General features: G+C 35.1%; 1 protein-coding gene across 6 annotated transcripts in view; it reads left to right on the top strand.

The window, feature by feature from the left end:
- The window catches only part of Atrx (alpha thalassemia/mental retardation syndrome X-linked), a 305,334-nt gene that overhangs the window by 258,016 nt on the left and 25,929 nt on the right, over positions 1–21,389 (top strand). For all 6 annotated transcript variants that reach the window (XM_005412622.2, XM_013508825.1, XM_013508824.1 and 3 more), the window contains 2 exons: positions 535–712; positions 2,028–2,222. In XM_005412622.2, coding sequence (XP_005412679.1) covers positions 535–712; positions 2,028–2,222 — 373 coding nt within the window. The remainder of the gene's footprint in view (positions 1–534; positions 713–2,027; positions 2,223–21,389) is intronic.

Here is a 21,389-nt window from a genome sequence, read left to right as displayed (position 1 = left end):
AAAACCAAAAGAGTAAATAAATAAATTACATTAAGAACAACTTTTCATCAAAGGTGTGATGGTCATTTTGTGTTTCAACTTGACTGTATAAAACCTTAAATATATTGTACATATACATATGGTTCCTGTTTTTTTTTTTTTTTTTTTGCAGTACTGAGGGATACACACACACACATACTCATACATATAAAATTTTTAAAAAAATTTTGAGACAGAATCTCTCCAAGTTCATTAAGCTGGCCTTGAACTTACTATTGTCCTGTGTTGGGTTCCTAAATACCTGGGATTATAGAAATGTGTCACTGTGCCTGTCCAGTATATTCACTATTATTCTTATGTCAGACTCTTATTTTCTGTTAATAAGATTCTTCATCATATCAACCATAAAACTTACTTAGATATGTCTCATCTTCTTGTGAATGTAAAAATCAATTGTCTGAACTCATTTAGAAACCTAAGGATCAAAAAGTCATGCAATTAAAATATATATAACACATTAATTACTAAAGCATTATTCCATATTTTCATTTCCAGAGGGCGATTGTTTATCATTTCCACCAAAGCAGGATCTCTTGGAATTAATCTGGTAGCTGCTAACCGAGTAATTATATTTGATGCTTCTTGGAATCCATCTTACGACATCCAGAGTATATTCAGAGTTTATCGCTTTGGACAAACTAAACCTGTTTATGTGTATAGGTTCTTAGCTCAGGTAGGTGTATAATTTATATTTACTTTTTCATATTGAGAAGTTAGATTAAACTAATATTTTAGAGGTATAGAACATACACGTACTACAGAAAGGCAAGCAATGTTTAAAATTTCATTCCTGGGGAGGAGAAGGAAAGTACAAAGGATCAATATGCGATATATATGTGTACTAATATCTCATTATGCATATATTGTTTCACAACCATATACTAATAAAAAATGTTTTTAAGAAAATACCATTCCTATAAATAAAGCAAAAAATCAAATTTTGCTTCTCTTTTCTTTGTAGTAATCTATTTAGATAATGTCTGCCCTTTTAAGTTTAGGTTGTTTTATAGGAATAAACAGACTTAGTATTAAACATGTATAGTTCATTTACTTCACACATACAGAAAAGCCAGTGTCTAAATCCATTTTGCTTGTAGAGAAAAATGTTGTTTGTTTCTCAGTTGCCACTAGTATTCTCCTAATCTGACAAATGTGAGTAAATAAAAAGTTAATGTATTGTACTAACATGGAATCATAAAAAGAATATTTAATACTTTTAGACAATACTATTATAGTCATTTCCTTTAAACCCAGATATTAAAAAAAGAAACTCATCAAAGAAATGGATGCATTTAAGGTAATAGAGATTTTTAGAATAACTTTCCCTTCAAACTGGTAAATCTGCTTTGGGAGTAGGTAATACTACTCTTTACCTGCCTCTGACTCTGGGCTTCTCAAATAGAAACTGAGTTTTACTGGTAGATCTTAGCTTATTTTAGTATGTAGTAAGATAGATGACCTCCTTGTGAACACTTGCTTGATATTTAAATGTAGAGCTTCTTTATATTTTATTTCCTAATGTTGCATATGTAATGGATATGGCATTTTAGTTTTTTGTCTTGAAATTGTAGAAGATAAAGGTAGTATAAAGGTGCTTTATGGTGATTATTACATTTAAAAGGAATTAAATTGCTCTCTTGCATTCTAATTTCATTTGTCAGCTAAATTCTAATTGCATGTATGCCTTTCTTTCTATTTACCCTGATACCTGCCTTGCTGTCCTACTTTTATTAAGTACAAAAATATGTCAAGCAACACATGAAACATTTTGGTTAGATAATACAGAATGATTTATCAGCCCCACAGTTTTTTGATTTGTCGTAGTAAACTGTGCTGAACAGATAAAATCCTTCATGAATTAAAACTAAGAGCATCATATTATCTTGACGTTTTGCCATTTCATATAACCAGTAGCTATATTTCTCCTTAAATTTCATGTTTTGAAGATTGTGTTTATTTACATATTATTGCTCCTTCTTTTTACAAAGGGAACCATGGAAGATAAAATTTATGATCGGCAAGTAACTAAGCAGTCACTGTCATTTCGAGTTGTTGATCAACAGCAGGTTGAGCGTCATTTTACTATGAATGAGCTTACTGAACTTTATACTTTTGAGCCAGACTTACTAGATGATCCTAACTCAGAAAAGAAGAAGAAGCGGGATACTCCCATGCTGCCAAAGGTAAATATATTTAGATTATTAGCTTAGGAAAAAGCCCATGTGAGCTGAGTGTTGGGGTTCATACCTATAATTTCAGCTACTTGGGAGGCTTGGGCATGGGGAGTCACATGTTTGAGAACAGCCTGGGCAACTTAGTGAGACCCTGTCTCAAAATTAAAATTTCAAATGGGTGGACCTGGGGATGTAGCTCAGTTTGCCTAGTGTGCACAAGGCCATGTGTTCAATTCTCAGTACTAGAAGGAAAAAAAACCAGCTTTGACCAGAGAAATTTTAGTATTATTCTGAATGTTAATCATCTAATTAAGGTTATATTTCACAATTTTTCAAAGAGAAAATTGTATTTAAGAAACTTGCTAATTATAAATGATAGGCTGTCATTTTCCTGTTTTAATTTTTTATTAGTACATGTTTGCATCATACAGTATATAATTATATTCCTGGTAGGGAGTTGGTATGTGTACATAGCACATAAAAAAGAATCAAGGTATGTATTTTGAAATACTTTTTTTTTGGTACTGGGAATCGAACTCAGAACCTTGTTGTTGCCAGGCAGGCACTTGTACACTGAGCTATGTTTCCGGCCCTGAAATACATATTTTATACCAAATCAAAAGTTCTGGTGCTAGGGATGTGGCTCAGTGGTAGAGTTTTTGCCTTGCACGCACAAGGCCCTGGGTTAGATCCCCAGCACCACCACCAACAACAACAAAAAGATTAAAAGTTCTGCCTCAAAAAAGTCTGAGCAGAAACCTTGAAGGGATTCATGGAATCATATCATTTTCTTTTAAGAAATGTCTAGTAGAGGACATACATAATTTAAATAATTCTGTGTAATACTAAACTATCTCTTCAGCATTCTTTTCTGTCACAGAGCAATATAAAATTGGCAAATACCAAAAGGTATATGAAAAAATACCATCACTAATCAGGGAATTACAAACCGGAACCTTAATGAGCTACCACCTTGCACCTATTAGAATGGCTGTTAGTAAATAAAAAAAAAGATACTGAGTGTTGGTGAGGATGTAGAGAGAAAGAAACTCTTGCAGGCTGTTAATGACAAGATAAATTGTTACAGCTGCTATTGAAGGCAGTCAGAAAGTTCTCTAAAAAATTAAAAGTGGAATTAGCATAAGATCTAGCAGTCTCACTTCTAGGTACAATACATATCCAAAGGAATTGAAATCATAATCTTGAACATATGTCTAAATTCCTAGGTTCATTGCAACATTATTCGCAATAGCTAAAACATAGAAACAACTTACATGTCCATCAGCAGATGAATGGGTAAAGAAAATGTGATACATACATGCAATAGAATATTACTAGGCCTTTAAAAAGTTGGAAATCTTGCCATTTGAAATGATGTAAATGAAACTGGAAAACATTAAGCTAAGTGAAGGAAACTAGACAGAGAACATATACTATAGTATATGGTCCTAATTATATGAGAAATCTAAAATAGTGCATCTCATAGAAGCAGAGAGTAAAATGATGGTTGCTGGGGACTGGGAGAAAGAGGACACAGGAAGGTATTGGTCAAAGGACATGGTTTCAGTTAGACAGTATAAATGAATTCTTGAAATGTGTACTATACATCATAATGCCTGCAGTTAATAACACTGTGTTGCACACTTAAAAATTTGCCAAGAGGTAGATATTATGTTACGTGTTCATATCACGAAAGAGTGGAATGGAATTTCTAGGCGTAATGGATATGTTTATGGTGTTGATTGTGGTGATAGTTTTGTTGAATATGTACTCATCTCCAAACTTATCAAGTTAATTTGCATGCCAAAAAAATTACAGGGATGTAGCTCAAAATTGCAAACAATTTTTACTTAAAATCTGTGTAGTACCTAAAAGTTTTTGAGTGTTTTCAGATATATTACCTCCATTAAAAGAAATAGCACTTAAAATAATATTTCTCATTTAGTGCTTTTTCACTGTGATAATGCAGGTAAGACTTTTATACTTGGAAAATAGCCCTTAGTAGTAATTTTGTGAAGCCTTCTTGTTTAATTGATTGCACTAGAGACATTGATTTACCTTAAGACACTTCTAGTTAAAATGGTAGTTGTGTGTTTATAAAATTTACTGTGATGAGTTGGACATAATGGCGCATGTCTATAATCCCAGCACTTGGGAGGCTGAGGCAGGAGGATCGCTCATGAGTTTGAGGCCAGCCTGGGTTACATAATTAAGTTCAAGGTCAGTATGAACTACATAGCAAGATCCTATCTCAAAAACAACAACAAAAAATTTAATGTGATAGTAGATGTCTTTTTGTTGTGGTGGTGGTTGTTGCTGCTGCTGCTGCTGGTGTTGAAGTACTGAGCATTGAACCTAAGGCTTTCAGACGGAGCAACATGCACCGTCCTTTTTATTTTTATTTTTATTTTTATACTTTGAGACAGGGTCTAAGTTACTGAGTGGCCCAGGCTAGGCTTAAACTTGTGATCCTCCTGCCTTTAGTTTTCCAGAGTGTTGGCATTGCAGGTATGCACCACCACACTCAGCTTCAGATAATCATTTTGACCCTTTTCATCATAATAAAAAACTGTGTGATTTCTGACCTAAATAAACTCTGTGTGTGTGTGTGTGTGTGTGTGTGTGTGTGTGTGTGTGTATTTTCCAGTTATCTGAAAGGCCATTGGAATGTCAGGTTGTCCTTTTCCTATTGTCTTAGTTTCAAGTTCACATACCTAATGTTCTCTTTAGCTGGTAAGAGAATTGAGAAAGCACCTACTTGGTGCTATGTAACTATATCAATGTCATTTAAAAATATATTAGTTTTTCATATGGTTAGAAACACTTACAAAAGAAAATGTGAATATGAATAAGATTTTCTAGTGTTAATATAACATTCTCAAAATATTTGATTGCTTAAATAAGCAAATATTTTGTTTTTCTAATCAATGAACTTCTGCTGAAGTTTACTAATACACTATGTAGGTAATTGTTTTTTACTGGCACTGGGGCTCAAACACAGAGCCTTGCACATTGTAAGTACATCCTCTACCATTGAACTACACCCCTTTTCCAAGATTATATTTTTGTGACAACCACTATCAAATCCCTTACACAATAATTTTCAGACTGCTTTAGGACTTAAATCAAATATTTTTCTAATACTTTCAAAATGCTTTTTCATGTTATGAAATATCACGCTGATAGTGACCAAGTTTCCTATTTTTTTTTTTTAAATTAGTACTGTTTGTAGTGTGTAATGAATGCATTCCTTCTGGGGAGTTGGTTCTTTACTTATATTACAAAATGTGATTAGGATTCTTTAATAGTCTGAAAATTTTCCGGTGCAGGAATAAATTTGTTTATATTTCTTTAAAAGCACATGAACACAAATGCAATTCTATCATATATGCTTTTCTACAACTTGCTTTCTTTACCTAGATGTCTGTCTGTCTGTCTGTCTGTCTGTCTATATGTATGTATCTCTCTCTTTTGGTAAGGAAATAAATTTCTGTTGTTTTAAGCCACCAAGTTTAGGGTAATTTGTTATAGCAGCCATAAAAAGCCAATACATGAGACAAGCATTCTGGTCCAGATGTCTTCACTGGGGAATTCTGTCAAGTATTTAAGGAAGGAATAACAGCAATTCAAGAACTGTTCTGAAAAACTGAAGAGAACTCATTTCCCACTTCATTCTATGCATCCAGCATTTGTATGATTTTTTTAAAGGGATAAAGACATTACATTGAAAGTTACACATAAATTTCCCATTGAAAGTTTTCATAAATACATATGCGGAGATACAAATAAAAAATTAGCAAACTAAATCCAACAATTACAGAACAGATAATATAGGTAGCGTTAATTCTAGGAAGGTAAGGTCAAAACCAGTTACTATAATTCAACATATTAATGAATTTAAAGAGAAAAACATGATTATTTAAACAGATGCCATGCGCATACAATATTTGAAAAAATCCATCATCCACTTCTGATAAAGAAGATTTTAGTAAAGTAGGAATAGAAAGAAACTTCCTCAAGCTCATGAAGGGCATCTGTAAGACACTAATAGTAATATCACATTTACTCATGTAAGGATGAAATGGTTTCATCCTAAAATTGGAAACAAAGTGATAACTGATCTTATCGTATCTATTCAACTAGAGATTTTTTTTTTAGTTTTTATGTTTCATTCGTATGTTTGCAGTACATAATGATTACATTCAGCATGAGGAGTTCTTATATGTGTATAACACATAATTCTTTTTACACACCCTTCACCTCTGCCCCCTCCCTCCTCCTTTCATCTCTTGGTCCCCTTCCTGTTTGCCTAAGATCTACTGCCTATTTTCTATTATCTGTCTTTTATTTTGCTCTTTATTTGTATTTTGAGTTTCTCCTATTAGAGAAACTACATGATATTTAAGCTTATCTGTCTGGTTTATTTTATTTTATGATCTCAAGGTACATCTGTTTTCCTAAAATTCCTGACATTTATCATTCCTTATCGCAGAGTAGCACTCCACTGTGTGTAAATACTGCATTTTCTTTATCCATTCATCTGTTGATGAACATACAGGCCATTTCTAAGATTGAGCTATTATGGATTGTGCTGCTATAAACATGGGAATGCATGAATCATTTTCAGAAAGATGCCTAGAAAGAGAATAGCTGGCTGGAATGGAATTTCTGGATTTAGTTTTTTGAGGAATCTCCATTCTGATTCCTGTAGTGATACTACTAGTTTATCTTTCCACCACTAATTTAAAAAGGTTCCTTTTTATCCCACTGCCTGGCCAGCATGTATTATTATTATTATTTTTTTTAATTTTAAAAATAAAAGGAGGAAAATATTAACAGACAGACAACATTTTACAAAATAGCAAAGGAACAGTACAGACAGTACGGAGTTACAGACAAAGTGGTAGGGAGTTAACAATGCTTGTTGTATTACATATTGATATCTTCAAAGTGGTTTCTCGTGAAAACAGATATAGACATGCAATGCTTATCAACCAAGGACTCATTGACAGTTTCTTTCAGCAAACAAATACAAGATAGTAGAACAGCCATGTTGAGTATCCTGCTTATACATACGTACAAACTTTCTCCTTCTTTCCCTTCTCTTTTCCCACATCCCAGTTGCCCTTTACCTTTGAGTGCTTTCCTATCAATTCACAATGTCTATCATATCTCCTAGTTTAAATGAACTCCTTCAGGTTTCACACTAGTGAAACAATGTGGTGCTTGCACATGTATGTTTGATTTATTTCACTTATGAGTATGGTCTCTAGTTGTGACCATTTACCTATAAAAGCCTCGAGTTTATCTTCCTTTACAGCTGAGTAATATTCCATTCTATAAAAGTACCACAATTTTCTTATCCAGTCCTCAGTGGATGGACATTTGGGTTGCTTCCACATCTTAGCAATTACAGATTGTGCTGCTATGAACATAGGTGCACATACATCACTGTGATATGATGTTTTTAGATCTTCTGGGAAAATACCCAGCAGGGGGATAGCTGGGTTGAATGGGACCTCTAAACCTAGTTTTCGGAGGAATCTCCAAACTGATTTCCACAGTGGTTTCACCAGTCTGCATTCCCACCAGCAGTGGAGAAGGGTTCCTATTTCTCCACAGCCTCGCCAGCATTTGTTATTGGTTGATTTCTTAATGCTAGCCATTCTTAATGGGGTAAGGTGGAATCTTAGTGTTGTTTTAATTTGCATTTCTCAATGACTAATGATGTTGAACATTTTCTCATATATTTATTTGCCATTTGTATCTCCTTGTATTATCATTATTAATGTTAGATTGCTTAATGATAGCCATTATTTATAGAGTAAGGTAGAATCTCAGTGTTGTTTTAATTTGCAGTTCTCTAATGGCTAGAGATGTTGAAAATGTTTTTATGAATTTATTGGCCATTTGTATTTCTTCTTAGAAGTATCTATTCATTTTAGTTGGACAGTTTTAAATTGGGTCTTCTATTTGGGGAGTTTTGGGGTTTTTTTTGAGCTCTTTATATACTCCAGATATTAGTCTGAGGACTAGCTGGCAAATTTTTTACCATTATATATGTTGTCTCTTCATCCTTTTGATTGTTTTCCTTTGTTGTGCAGAAGCTTTTTAATTTGTTATAATCCCATTTGTTGAATCTTGATTTTATTTCTTGTGCAATAGTGATTTTGTTCAGAATGACCTTGCCTATGCCTGTGTCTTAAGAAGTTTTACCTCTTTTGTCTTCCAGCAGTTTAAGTGCTTCTCTTTTAATATTTAGGTATTTGATTCATTTTAATTTTATTTTAGGACATAGTGAGAGATACGGTTCTAGATTCAATTCTATGCATGTGTATAGCTAGTTTTCCCAGCATCATTTGCTAAAGTGGCTATCTTTTGACTAGCATGTGTTTTTGGCCCCTTTGTCAAAGATCAAGTGGCTGGATGTGTGTGAGGTTTCTGCATCCTATAATCCGCTCCATTGATCCGCCTGTCTGTTTTTGTGGACAGTATTGGTTCTGCCTGTTGAGGAACAGTGGATCTCTTTGCATTTTTCTGTGCCCTCCTTGATCCTTTTTTTCCTTTTTTTTTGTTTTTAGAGTACTGTACTTTTCATTGTAGAAGTCTTTGACTTTGTTAATTGCTAAGTATTTGATTTTTCTTGATGCTACTATGAGTGGTATTGTTTTCCTAATTTCTTGCTCAGTGAGTTCATTATTGGCCTACAGGAATGCTATTGATTTTTCTGTGTTTGATTTTGTGTGCTGTTATAATATTGAATTTGGTGATTCATTCTAGGAGTCTTTTGGTGGAATTATTGGGGTCTTCTATGCAGAAGATCATGTCATCTGCAAATAATGATGATTTGGTTTCTTCCTCTCCTATACATATTTCTTTTTTTAATTTCTCTTACCTGCTTGCTCTGGTTAATATTTCATGTACTATACTGAGGAACAGTGACAGTGGACATCCTTGTGTTGATCCCCATTTTAGAGAGAAAGCTTTGCATAATACGATGCTGGCAGTAGCTTTGTCAAAATGGCTTTTATCAGATTTATGTAAGGTCTTTCTATACCTGCCTTCTTCAGGTTTTTTTTTTAAATGAGAAAGGATATTAGATTTTATCATAGACTTTTTCTACATATATTGAGGTGATCATTTGACTATTATCCTGTTTATGATATATTATATTTATTGATTTGCATATCTTGAACCATCCTTGGATGAATCCTACTTTGTCATGAGGTATGATCTTTTTGATGATTTGTTACACTCTATTTCTCACTATCTTTTGAGTATTTTTGCATCTGTGTTCATTAAAGAGATTGGCCTATAGTTCTTTTTAGTTGTTTGCTTGTTGGCTTTTGGAGTCAGGGTAATGCTGTTTTCCAGTAATGACATTAGTAGTACTCCTTCCTTTACAATTTAATTAGAGTTTGAGGAGTACAGGCATTAGGTCCGGATTTTGTTCATGAACTCTTTGCCTACACCTATGTCTTCAAGAGTTCTGCCTATTCTCTGTTCTAGTAGGTTTAGTGTTTCTGTTTTAATATTTAGATCTTGATCCATTTTGATTTTAGTTTAGTGCCTGGTGAGAGACTTGGGTCTAGTTTCAGTCTATGGTGTGTGGGAAGCTAGTTTTCCCAGCACCATTTATTAAAGAGGCTGTCTTTCTTCCAGTGAACATATTTGGCCCCTTTATCAAAGGTAGGTGATTGAGTATGTTTGGAATTGTTTCTGGGTCTTCTAATCTGTTCCATTCTTGCTGTCTTCTGAATTTTCACTAATTCCAGTTAACCTTAGATGACTCTTTTTTCTGTCATTCACAGCTATTGGTTCTATTTTCCATGCTGTCTTGTTTTTAAGGTATGTCTAATTGATCACAGACACAAGCCTTATCTGACACTCTGTCCTCACATTGATCATTTATGCTGCCCATACTTTCAATAAAATTAATAGTCTCATGGATTTCTGTTTCATCCCATTTCATCCAATCCAGTTCTTTGCTAAACTAATTGCTCATGTTTTTTTTTAAGCTTAGCTAGCTTTTTATTAATGTCTTCTGTAAACTTGCTGATCCTTAGTTCATTGAGTCTATTTTTAGTTATATCTTCTTTGAGCTTGCTGAGCTTCTTGTTGATCTGTTTTATTATTTTCCTTTCATTTGAGTAATTTAGCTGTGTAGATTTTGATTTTTTTTTTCTTCTCAATGCTCCATGGATCAGCTTTGGTGGAGTTGGGAGTTTTGGAAGCATTCTGTTGGCTTTTCTCTTCTGCTGTGTGTGTGTGTGTCTACACACTGGGGTTTCCGGGTTGTTTATGGTAGAACAACTTTATTACCAATATGGAGACCTCTTTAAATACCTGCTTTTCAGTGATCACTCTGGATGTGGCTAAATATAGGCCTTTTCCTCTACCCCAGGATCCAACCCATCTCCATTGGAAAGGGAGGGTTCAGTGTAATTGGCTCAGCACCAAGTTATCTGGGAATGGATCACAGTATTTTTAGTGTCACAAAATTATTCTAGATGTTAGCCTATGGAAAACCAGTTGATAGCAACAACTATGTCACCCTGGCAATAGCAATAAAATCAGCAACAATAATAGCACCAAAGACAAAGGTGTAGATATTGATGTACCATGAAAACTAGTAATGCACTACCATTCAGCATAGAAGAGAGCTATAATTATAGCATAAATAATAAGACAAACCAAATGTTGATATACAGTAAAAATCTACTAAATTTAACATCTATACCTCCATTAATAATAGAAAATCATTCAGTAATAATCACATAGAGTTAATGTTTATACTAGTAAAGATAGAGAACATGGGGAATGGGAGAATGAAAAAAGTAAAATTTAAAAATTTCAGCAATGCAAGAAGAGGAGGACCAGAAAGTGAGATAAAGGATCATATTAAGTAGTAAAATGAAATTAATAGAATTAGATAAAAGTAATAGAAAAGAACAAACAACAAAAAACAGTAAAAATGTGATGAAAACAATGGGATAAAAAGGAGAAAAACAGAAACCTTAAAAAAAAGAGATGTTTTTAAAAGTATAAAAAAATAAAATTTATCTCTAGTTTTAAATGAGGTTTTATTTCAGCATCTATAGTCTTGGAATCCAGTAAGTTATGGTTATTTTCTGTGGCTTTGGGCCGGGGACATAGCTCAGTGGCGCAGCACCTGCCTGGCAAGTGCAAGGTCCTGAGTTCGATTCCCAGTACCACACACACACAAAAATAAAGCCTGTGGGTTTGTGAGATGCCGCCCCCTCCTCCAAAGTACCCTCTGTCCTTACACTGCAGACTGTGGGAACCATCCAGGCCAAGATCTTTGTTCATGTTGGTACTTGGCAAAAGCAGGGAGACCACTGATCTCTGTGCCTGTTTTATGTGGTCAGGTAGGAGTTCAATGAGACCACTGGACTTAATGCCACTACTTTCAGGTCCAGTCACACTCGCTGTGCCTGGCTTCTCACCATGGAGTGTAGGGCCCATGTCCTTCCCAGCCTGAGCTTCAATTTCTCAGGCAGTCTATGCCTAGCTTCCATCCTCTCCATGACTGTCTTTTGTGGCTATCTGGTACCCAGTTACAGTGTGGTAGAGTAACAGTGGAAACCTTGAAGTGAAGTTGTTCTGTAGTAGTTTTGTGGCTGAGTCTTACAATTTTTTTTTATTTTAAAGAAAATAGTATAAAAAAAAGAACAGTAGCAAAATATAAAACACAAAGCAAGGACATTAAAAATGATACAGGGTTTCAAACCAAATGATAGGGATTAACAGTGGTTGTTATATTACATATTGTTATCTTCAACAAAGTTGCTCAGATTACCAAATACTAAATCGTTAAAGAGAATAAGAAAATAATAATTTAAAAGAACATTAGAGACAATACGTATTGTCACTAGGCAGGATTATAGGAATTCACCAATGGATATTATACTGCAAATTGTTGTCGTCACATAAGTTGCTCAGATTACCAGATACAAGCATGCAAAATTGGTCAATATATTAGAGAAGAAAACCAAACTTCTAATCATGAACTGTTCCCCTCATGTGGCTGAGTCTTAAATAGTTCCAACAATGTTCCCCTTCCAACAATGGCTTCTGATTAAACCTTCTCAAATATGGTGGGTGCTGCACTGGATTTTTTTTCTCCATTTCTATCCCGCTGTGTGGAAAAAGTCATTTTCAGAATAAAACCCCATGCTGTTTTTGCAGTTTACAATACCCATGGGCTTTTCTTGGGCCTAGCTCTGCTGGCCTAGTAGGTGTTTTCCTCCCTGGAGCTGCCAGTCCTCTAGGCTTACCTTCTTTCCTTGGGCATTGACCTCGTTTATGATCAGGTTGGTGACTAGTTCTATAGGCATTTCTGCTGCCCTTTGCTGAGGGGAAACAAAATTAAGACCAGGCTTAACACTGGCCAACAGAGAGGACCAGGATTCAAAATCCATGGGCTCAGAGTTGTCCTAAACATATCTTGAAGATGTTTTCATATTGGTACATATAGTGTTTTTTTAAAGTTCAGATTGTGTTCACTTGTTTTGTTAACTTTCATATCTGTAGTAACTTTAGTATTTATTTATTTATTTATTTATTTATTTAGTCTTCTTGAGACAGGGTCTTGCTTTGCAGTTCAGGCTGGCCTTGAACTCACTTTGTAGCCCAGGCTGGTCTTGAAATTCCTACAATCCTCCCACCTCAGCCTCCCAAGTGCTGGGATTACAGGTTTGCACCACCACACCCAGCTAATTATTTAATTTTATATAACAGGAAATATTCTTTTAAAGATTTGTTGTAAAAAATGGTTTCCTTTTCAACTTGAGAGTGATTTTACTTATATTTAATTAACAACTTTCCCAAAATTATACCTGACTTAAATTTGAGCTTTTATTAGAAAAAGGTCATGATTGCTAGTATTTTTTTTTTTTTTTGGTCTTTTTGGGACAGGGTCTCACTATGCAGCTCAGGCTGGCCTTGAGCTCACTTTGTAGCCCAGGCTAGACTCAGACTTGCTACAGTCCTCCCACTTCAGCCTCCCAAATGCCAGGATTACAGACATGTGCCTGGCGATTGCTAGTATTTCTGAGATGAAACAAATATTCCAATTTGAAAAGGGGAAATTGCTTTGAATTTATTCACTATATAATAAATTTCTTGTAACAGGAAATTTATTTAATTGGATAAATATTTTATGACTTTGAAAGGTATGCTAAGAGGGTATACTTACAAGAAGACACTGTGTTTTGTTTTGTTTTTGTTGTACTAGTGATTGAACCCAGGTCCCTTCACACTGAACTATATCCCCAGTTCTTCTGTTATTTTTTATATTTTAGACAAGGTCTTGCTAAATCACCCAGGCTGGTCTTGCTCTTGATTTTTTTTGTTTTTTGTTTTTTTTTCCCCGGTACCGGGAATCGAACTCACGACCTTGCGCTTGCGAGGCAAGTGCTGTGTCGCTGAGCTAAATCCCCAGCCCCTGGTCTTGCTCTTGAGATCTTCCCTCCTTAGTATCACAGAGTGCTGGGACCACAAGCATGCATCACCACACTGGGCTTATCTGTGCTTGCTTTAAAGATTTTTTAAAATCCAGTAGGAATGAAGTACTATTTAATTATGATAGGATATCTGAAGAGAAACCATGTCTTTTATAATTAGAGCTGAGTCATGAAAGGAATCATACTTGTTCACTATAGACTTTCCTTACTGCATATTGCATTTAGTGCTTAAACCCTTTGTCAGAGAACAAAAAGGAAAAGGAAAGTAGTAGTTAACTTTACCTACTTTTTAGAGGCTTCATACTGTGGGCTAAACAATTTGTTCCAATTATCTCCCTCAACCCAGCAGCAGCTAAAAAACAAATAGTGCCATTTTCATTTTTAAGATTAGGAAATTAAGGCAAGAGTGATTATTTAATTCACCCAAGTTTACACACCTAATTTGTGTTTATGTTGGCCTTTCAGTCAGGTCTACCCAACTTGAATGTATGTACTCCTAATTATCCTCCAAAGGAAGATTAGAAAGTTATTTTTAGGGGCTGAAGATTTAGCACAGGGGTAGAGCCCTTGATTAGCATTCTCATGGCCCTGGGTTTAATTTGTAGCACTGAGGGAAAAAATTACTTCCCAGTATACCAAGCACAATAAAGAACCTGGGATTCCCAAAATGAAATGACATTTAGGTTCCTTTATGTTAAATACATATGGATTTTAAAATGTAGAATACTTTTCACAGTCAAAAATACTGTTTAATAAAATTGTTAAGATTGTATAGTACCATTAAGCTTGTAAGTTATGAAGTTTAAATTGTAGAAAGCTTGAAGTTTTGCAGAGGCCTTTTTCATATGTATTAATGTTCTCAGGAAACTGAGGCTTAGACAGTTAGAAATTGCCAAATGGGTACATGCTCAAAAAGTGCTAAAGCTAGCAGATCGACTCAGTAGTTATCCAAGTATGTTCATTGCACCCCAGGAAATGTGCACAGAGATGCTTCAGGAGGTGTTACCGTGTGGCTAAGTGAATAGAGGAAGGTGAGTCAGGCAGCAGTTCAGCCCCTCATCCCATTTCAATTAGAGCCCTTCTACTTTTACCTATTTTATGTATTGTGCCTCAACATAAGTTTACAGAGGGGGTATAGCCACTTTTCAAAAATGATTTTTAGAAATTATGATGTGTCATGATGCTTTTCTAGCTAATCACAGTAAGTACCGTATTTCCCCCAAAATAAGACCGGATCTTATATTAATTTTTTGCTCCAAAAGATGCAGTAGGGCTTATTTTCAGGGGATGTCTTATTTTTTCATGTACAACAATCTACATTTATTCATATACAGAAATCTACATCTATTCAAATACAGTCATACCATCTTATTCTAGAACATCGTCATAACTCACCAAACCTATATTCTAGTCTGAATTTCTTGAGACTTTCCTGAATTTCCTGTAGAAGCATTGGGCCTAATCTCTCATGTCCAGCAATAGAGCTCTCCTTAGATGAGCACTTCTTGTCTGTGTAGCCTGCCCGTAGTGCACTGGCAACACAGCTGTCAGTGATTTTATCCCATGAAATTTTCACCCAAGTTATGACCTCTTGCAGTCTAGGCTTTACAAAGTTTCCATTATGTGAGGTATTAATTAAAGTCAGAAGTGGCAACAGAAATGATGTCGGCTAAGAAGATGGTCCACGCAAAAGTGACAGAAAATTGCAGGCACCAAAATTGAGAAAACATTTCTTTCTTTCACATGAGTGCATTAAGTATGCTTGTTACAACACATGACATACTGAATTGTGAAGGTTCATATTAGACACAACTGCATCCATTCAGTATCAAGTGCACATATTATTTGTGCATTATGAATGTACTCTGGTCATTCAGCAGTAAGTCTTGAGTTCATCTATTTGCATAGGTATTTACCTCTCATCTAGAGGCACCTGTTTGGATATTATTATTCTGTAATTCAATACATCTGTCATGTGTTGCAGTAGATGTACTAAATGTGTCCATCTGGCTGACAATCTTAACTGGGGCTTATTTTTGGATAGAGCTTATATTAGAAGCCTGAAAAATCATGCTAGGGCTTGTTTCTCAGTAATACGGTAAAAACTCAGGGATGTATAAGGAGTAGTATGTATTTGAGATTTACCTGAAGGAGCTAATAGTTTCGTTGGATGGTGAAAGATAACTTCTTAAAAATGAAAGGATAAAGTGCTGATGCGACTAGTACTGAGTATATTTGTTACAATAGGAAAATGACAATGGCACATTCAGGTATAGTTTAGATAGAAAAGAAATCAAATAAGTGGACCCTAAGAGATGGTTAACATTTCAGTGATGGTGAAGAAACTGGTCTGATGAAGAATTAAGGTTGGATGAATAGTGTGGGACCAGTTATAGAAAGCATTGAAAAGCATGTGAGGCATTTAGATTTAAAATAGTATTTACTATAAGTTTTTGAATGGGGCTGTTTTTCGATAGCATAGCAGTAAAATCCAGGATGTATAATAGAGTAATGATTGTGGATGGAATCTATTATTTCAAGAAAATAAATGGTAGAACTCAGTAATGATAGCTTGTAGCTTTTTGAAGGGTAAAAAGCAAAAAACTTTTACCTAAATAATGAAATTTATTCATTCATTGATTAAAAACTTTTGGGGGGGTGCTTACTTTATGCCACGATGGTCACTAAGGAGGCTTTGATAGATAGGACTGAGCTATTCTCACAAGAAGCCTAAAGTAGATATACTAAGTTTTGCACCCCAGACTGGGGGCATGGTGGCACACATCTGTAATCCCATATTTCGGAGGCTGAGGCAAGAGGATTACAAGTTCAAGCTCAGCCTAGACAACATAGTTAGACCCTAAAAAAAAAAGGAAGAAAAGAAAAAAGAAATCATGGGTCCTGTAATAAAAATCTCTACAGGCACCAAAGAGGCCAAACTCATTTCTTTTACAGAAAAATTGAGAATGAAGACTTGATGTTAAAAGGGCTTAGAAACATGTGGGAAAATAGAAGTGATATCTTGTTACAGTGCTAGGTGAGCAAAACTGAGCAGGAAAAAAGGAAAATGAACATATGACAGCATGCCTATAATTCCACCTCTGGGGAAGGCTGATATGATGGTTCCAAGTCAGAGTCTCACCTGGTCAACTTGGTGAGGCCCTGTCTCTAAATAAAATATTTTTAAAAGGGTTGGGGATGTAGTGCCAAGACCCTGGGTTTAATCCCCAGTAACATACACATACACACACACACACACACACACACACGCGCGCGCGCGCGCGACATGTTTGAGGAGCTTTAATAAGTACAGTTAAATAATAAGAATATATAGAAGGCTAAACACGGTGGTACACACGTGTAACTTACTTGAGAGGCTGAAGCAGAATGATCATAAGTTTGAAGCCAGTCTGAACAACTTAGCAAGAACCTCTGTCAAAAAGTAAAGAGCTGGGACATAGCTGAGTGGTGGAGTGCTTGCCTAGAATGCCCCAAATCCTGGATTAAATCTCTAGCACCAAATAAATAAGCAGGCAAATGACTGAATGCGTACATGTCAAGCATGGTGGTGAATGACTGTAATCCCAACATTTGGGAAGTTGGGGCCGGGGTGATTAAGCATGACCCTGTGTTTACCAAAAAAATATGTATAAGAACATAGTGGTAGTAATGGGGTAGAGGTAAGAAGAGGTAAGAGAAAGATAGGTGAGAGTCCAGTCACAGGAGTTAGTTTAAAAGTTGTGTTTAGGTTGTAATAACTTTAAGAATTTTGAAGCAAGAGAAGCCAGGGTTTCATTTTAGAAAAATTATGTTTTATATCAATGTGGAAGATGGATTGAAGAAAAGAAAATGAATGCTAAAATACTTGTTAGGATGCTACTGAAATGATCCTGGTAGGATCCTCATGGCATCCTGAACATAAGGAGATAGCAGTAGAGAGATACAATGTAGGTACTCAATACATTTATATTTAGAATTGTATTTCATTTGCCAGTGCTTTAATACAATTTGAAAATTGCTCTTCTGAACTGGGTACAATAGGTGTTATGATATGTGGTTAAAGGTTTCTTGGTATTTTAATCTACTTTTATTAAAGATATTTCAAAGTTGCTTCCTATTATTATAGTGCAATTACACATTCCTTTTTACCTATAATTAAAGATAAAAGACTACTAAAAATAATACATCCTCATAAATTTTCATTCCCTTTCCTGATTGCTGTTATCTAAATAGTGATTAAATTGCATTTCTTTTTTTTTTTTTTTGGTTTTTCTCCGGTACCGGGAACCGAACTCACGACCTTGCACTTGCCAGGCAGGCGCATTTCTTTTCTTAATTTTTCTTTGTCTTTTGATAGTCTTGAAAGCACTTACTTTCAATTTACTTGATATGTGGTGGTTATTATATGAAATATAATAAAATGAAACCCTGGCTTCTCTTGCTTCAAAATTCTTAAAGTTATTACAACCTAAACACAACTTTTAAACTAACTCCTGTGACTGGACTCAGGCCTTATCACTGCTTTATTATATAATTTTTACTCTTGTATTTCTTAGTTCTGTACTTTCTAATTAGATTAAATATCACAGACTTCATTAGTCATTTGGGTATTTTTTGTCCTCTCTTTTTTTATTGTTGGTATATATTATACACAGTAATTTCATCTTGGGGAACTGGTCCATATGCACATTGCTCATTTTTACTTGTGATTACTTCCCATACATCTACCTTTTTCCCTCCTTCCTGTTTCCAAAAAGTTTACCTCCCTGTATCCTACCACCTCTCTTTCATTTTCTTCCTTAAATTATTTATACTTTATATTTTTCATACAAGAAAAACCATGCAGCCACGTGTGGTGGCGCATACCTGTAATCCTAGCACTTGGGAGGCTGAGGCTGGAGGATTGTTGCAAGTTTGAGACCAGCCTGCACTAGAGTGAGCTCAAGGCCAGCCTGAACTTCATAGTCAGACCCTGTCTCAAAAAGACCAAAAAACAAACAAACCATGCAATATTTATCTTTCTGTGTTAGATTTATTTAACTTAGCACTAGAGTCTCAAGAGCTTTCCATTTTCCTATAATGACTCAAATTTATCTTCTTTATAGCTGAATAGTAGTCCATTGTATATACATACTACATTTTCTTAATTCAGTTATCTGTTCAAGAGCATACTGGCAGGCCATTTCCATAATTTAGTACTGTGAATTAAGTTAACATATAAATCAAAGACCTGGATATTAAAAAGAAATAATCTGCTGGAAGATAAAAGAAGTAAAACTCTTAAAGACATGTATTGGCGAAGACTTTCTGAACAGATCCCCAATTGCATGAGAAATAATGTCAGGAATCAACAAATGGGATTATGTCAAATTAAAAGGGTCTGCACAGCAAAGGAAACAGCTAATAGAATGGAGAGACAACCTACAGAATGGGAAAAATATTTGCCAGCTACTCCTCAGACAGGGGACTAATATCTATAATATATAAAGAACTCAAAAATATTAACCAGTTCACCAAAGTAAAGACCCAGTCTCCCCGCAAAATGGGGAAGTGAAATGAACAGATACTTCTCAGAAGAAATATAGATGGCCAATAAATATGTGTAAAAGTGTTCAACATTTCTGGCCATTAGAAAATGCAATTAAAACAACACTGAGATTTCATCTTACTCCAGAAATAATAATTATTATCAAGAAATCAAATAATGACAAATGCTGACAAGACTGTGAGGAAAAAGGAATCTTCCTACATTTTTTAGTTTGGTTGTTGTTTTGTTTTGTTTTGTTTTGTTTTGAAACAGGGTCTTGCATTGTAGCTCAGGCTGGCCTTTGATTCTCCTGCCTCAGCCTCCCAAGTGGAGGGATTACAGGCATGTGTCACCACACTCAGCTCCTACATTGTTGGTGGGAATGTGTACTAGTACAACCACTATGGAAATCAATATGGAGATTTCTCAGAAATCTGAGAAATTTCATTTTACCCATGCTATTCTCCTTCTGGGTATCCTTCTGAAAAGGTTAAAGATGTCATATTACAGAAATATATGCATACCCATGTTTATAGCAGCACAACTCTTAAAAGCTAAATCTTAAAAACATTCTATGTGTCATTCAACAGATGAATGGATAAAGAACATATGTATTTACACCATGGAATACTACTCTGCCCTAAAGAATAAATTTGAGCAATTATAGGAAAATGGATGTACCTTGAGACATAATGTTAAGTGAAATGTTAATGTTAAGTGAAATAATGCTAAGTGAAATAAATCAGGCACATAAGCATAAGTATCACACGATTTCTCTCATGAGAAAACCAAGGTTTAAATAATTTAAAGAGCAAAATAAAAGATAGATAATATGAAATAGGGAGATAGACCCTCTGCAAACAGGAAGTAGAACTAGAGATGGAGAGTGAGGAGAAAGAGAGGGTAAGGGGAATTAAAAAGAAGGTGTGTGATGTACATGTACCAACCTACAAATAAACATGGTTATGCTTGTATCATTGTAATATGACTTGCATGAAGAATCTCTATACTCCTTTTAATAGTGGTCATGATAGAAATTCCCACCAACAACTTTACCAACATGTGTTTTTTGATTCCTTAATTATATTCTTACTGAAGTAAGATTTTTTTTTTTTTTTTTTTCAACTTTACCAACATGTGTTTTTTGATTCCTTAATTATATTCTTACTGAAGTAAGATTTTTTTTTTTTGGTACTGGGAATCCAACTCAGGACCTTGCACTTGCCAGGGAGGCACTTACGCCACTGAGCTATATCCCCAGCCCTTACTGAAGTAAGATGGGATTTCATTGTTGTTTTGATTTGCATTTTTCTAATGGCTAAAGATGCTAAACATTTATTGGCCATTTTATACTTCTTCTTTTTAGAAGTGTCTGCTAATATCAGTTGCCCATTTTTTGATTAGGTCTTCTACTTGGCAGATCTGAGTTTGTTTATTGCTTTGATTTTTGAGACAGGGCCTCACTTTGTAGTACAGGCTGGCTTTGAACTATGTATCCCAGGCTGGCTCTGAACTTGCAGTGATTCTCCTGCCTCAGCTTCCCAGGTGCTGGGATTACAAGTGTGCACCACCACACCTGGCTTTAAGTTTTAGATATATTTTAATGTTAGTCCTCTGATGAGTAGTTGGCAAAATTTTTCCCTGTTGTGTTGTTGTCTGTTCTCTCTGTTGGTTGTTTACTTTGCTGTTCAGAACCTTGTTGATTCTTGGTATTTCTTCTTATGCCATTGACATTCGCCTCAGAAGACTCTTGCCTGTGTCTTCAGTAGTCTTACCTCTTTTATCTTCTGGCAGTTTTATTGTTTCTGTTTTTATGTCTACATCTTTTATCTATTTCGGTTTGATTTGAGTACAAGGTGAGAGATACAGGTCTAGATTCATTCTTGTTAACATGAATAACCAGTTTTCCCAGCACCATTTGTTAAAGAAGCTATCTTTTCTCCAGCATATTTTCAACTCCTTTGTTATAAGTCAGATGGCTGAAGGTCTATGTGGTTATTTCTGTGTCCTCAGTTCTATTCACTTGCTCAACACATCTGTTTTTATGCCTTTACCAGGTTGTTTTTATTGTCACTGTTGTATTAAAATAACTTGAAATCCAGGATTATAATGCTTCCTGTTTTTCTCAGGATTGCTTTGGCTATTCTAGGTATATTCTGATTC

The sequence above is a fragment of the Chinchilla lanigera genome, unplaced genomic scaffold (genome assembly GCF_000276665.1).
Source record: "Chinchilla lanigera isolate Chin_1 unplaced genomic scaffold, ChiLan1.0 scaffold00156, whole genome shotgun sequence".
Taxonomy (NCBI): Eukaryota; Metazoa; Chordata; class Mammalia; order Rodentia; family Chinchillidae; genus Chinchilla; species Chinchilla lanigera.
The sequence above is the reverse complement of the archived record's forward strand: the minus strand, read 5'-3'. Positions and strand labels throughout refer to the sequence as shown.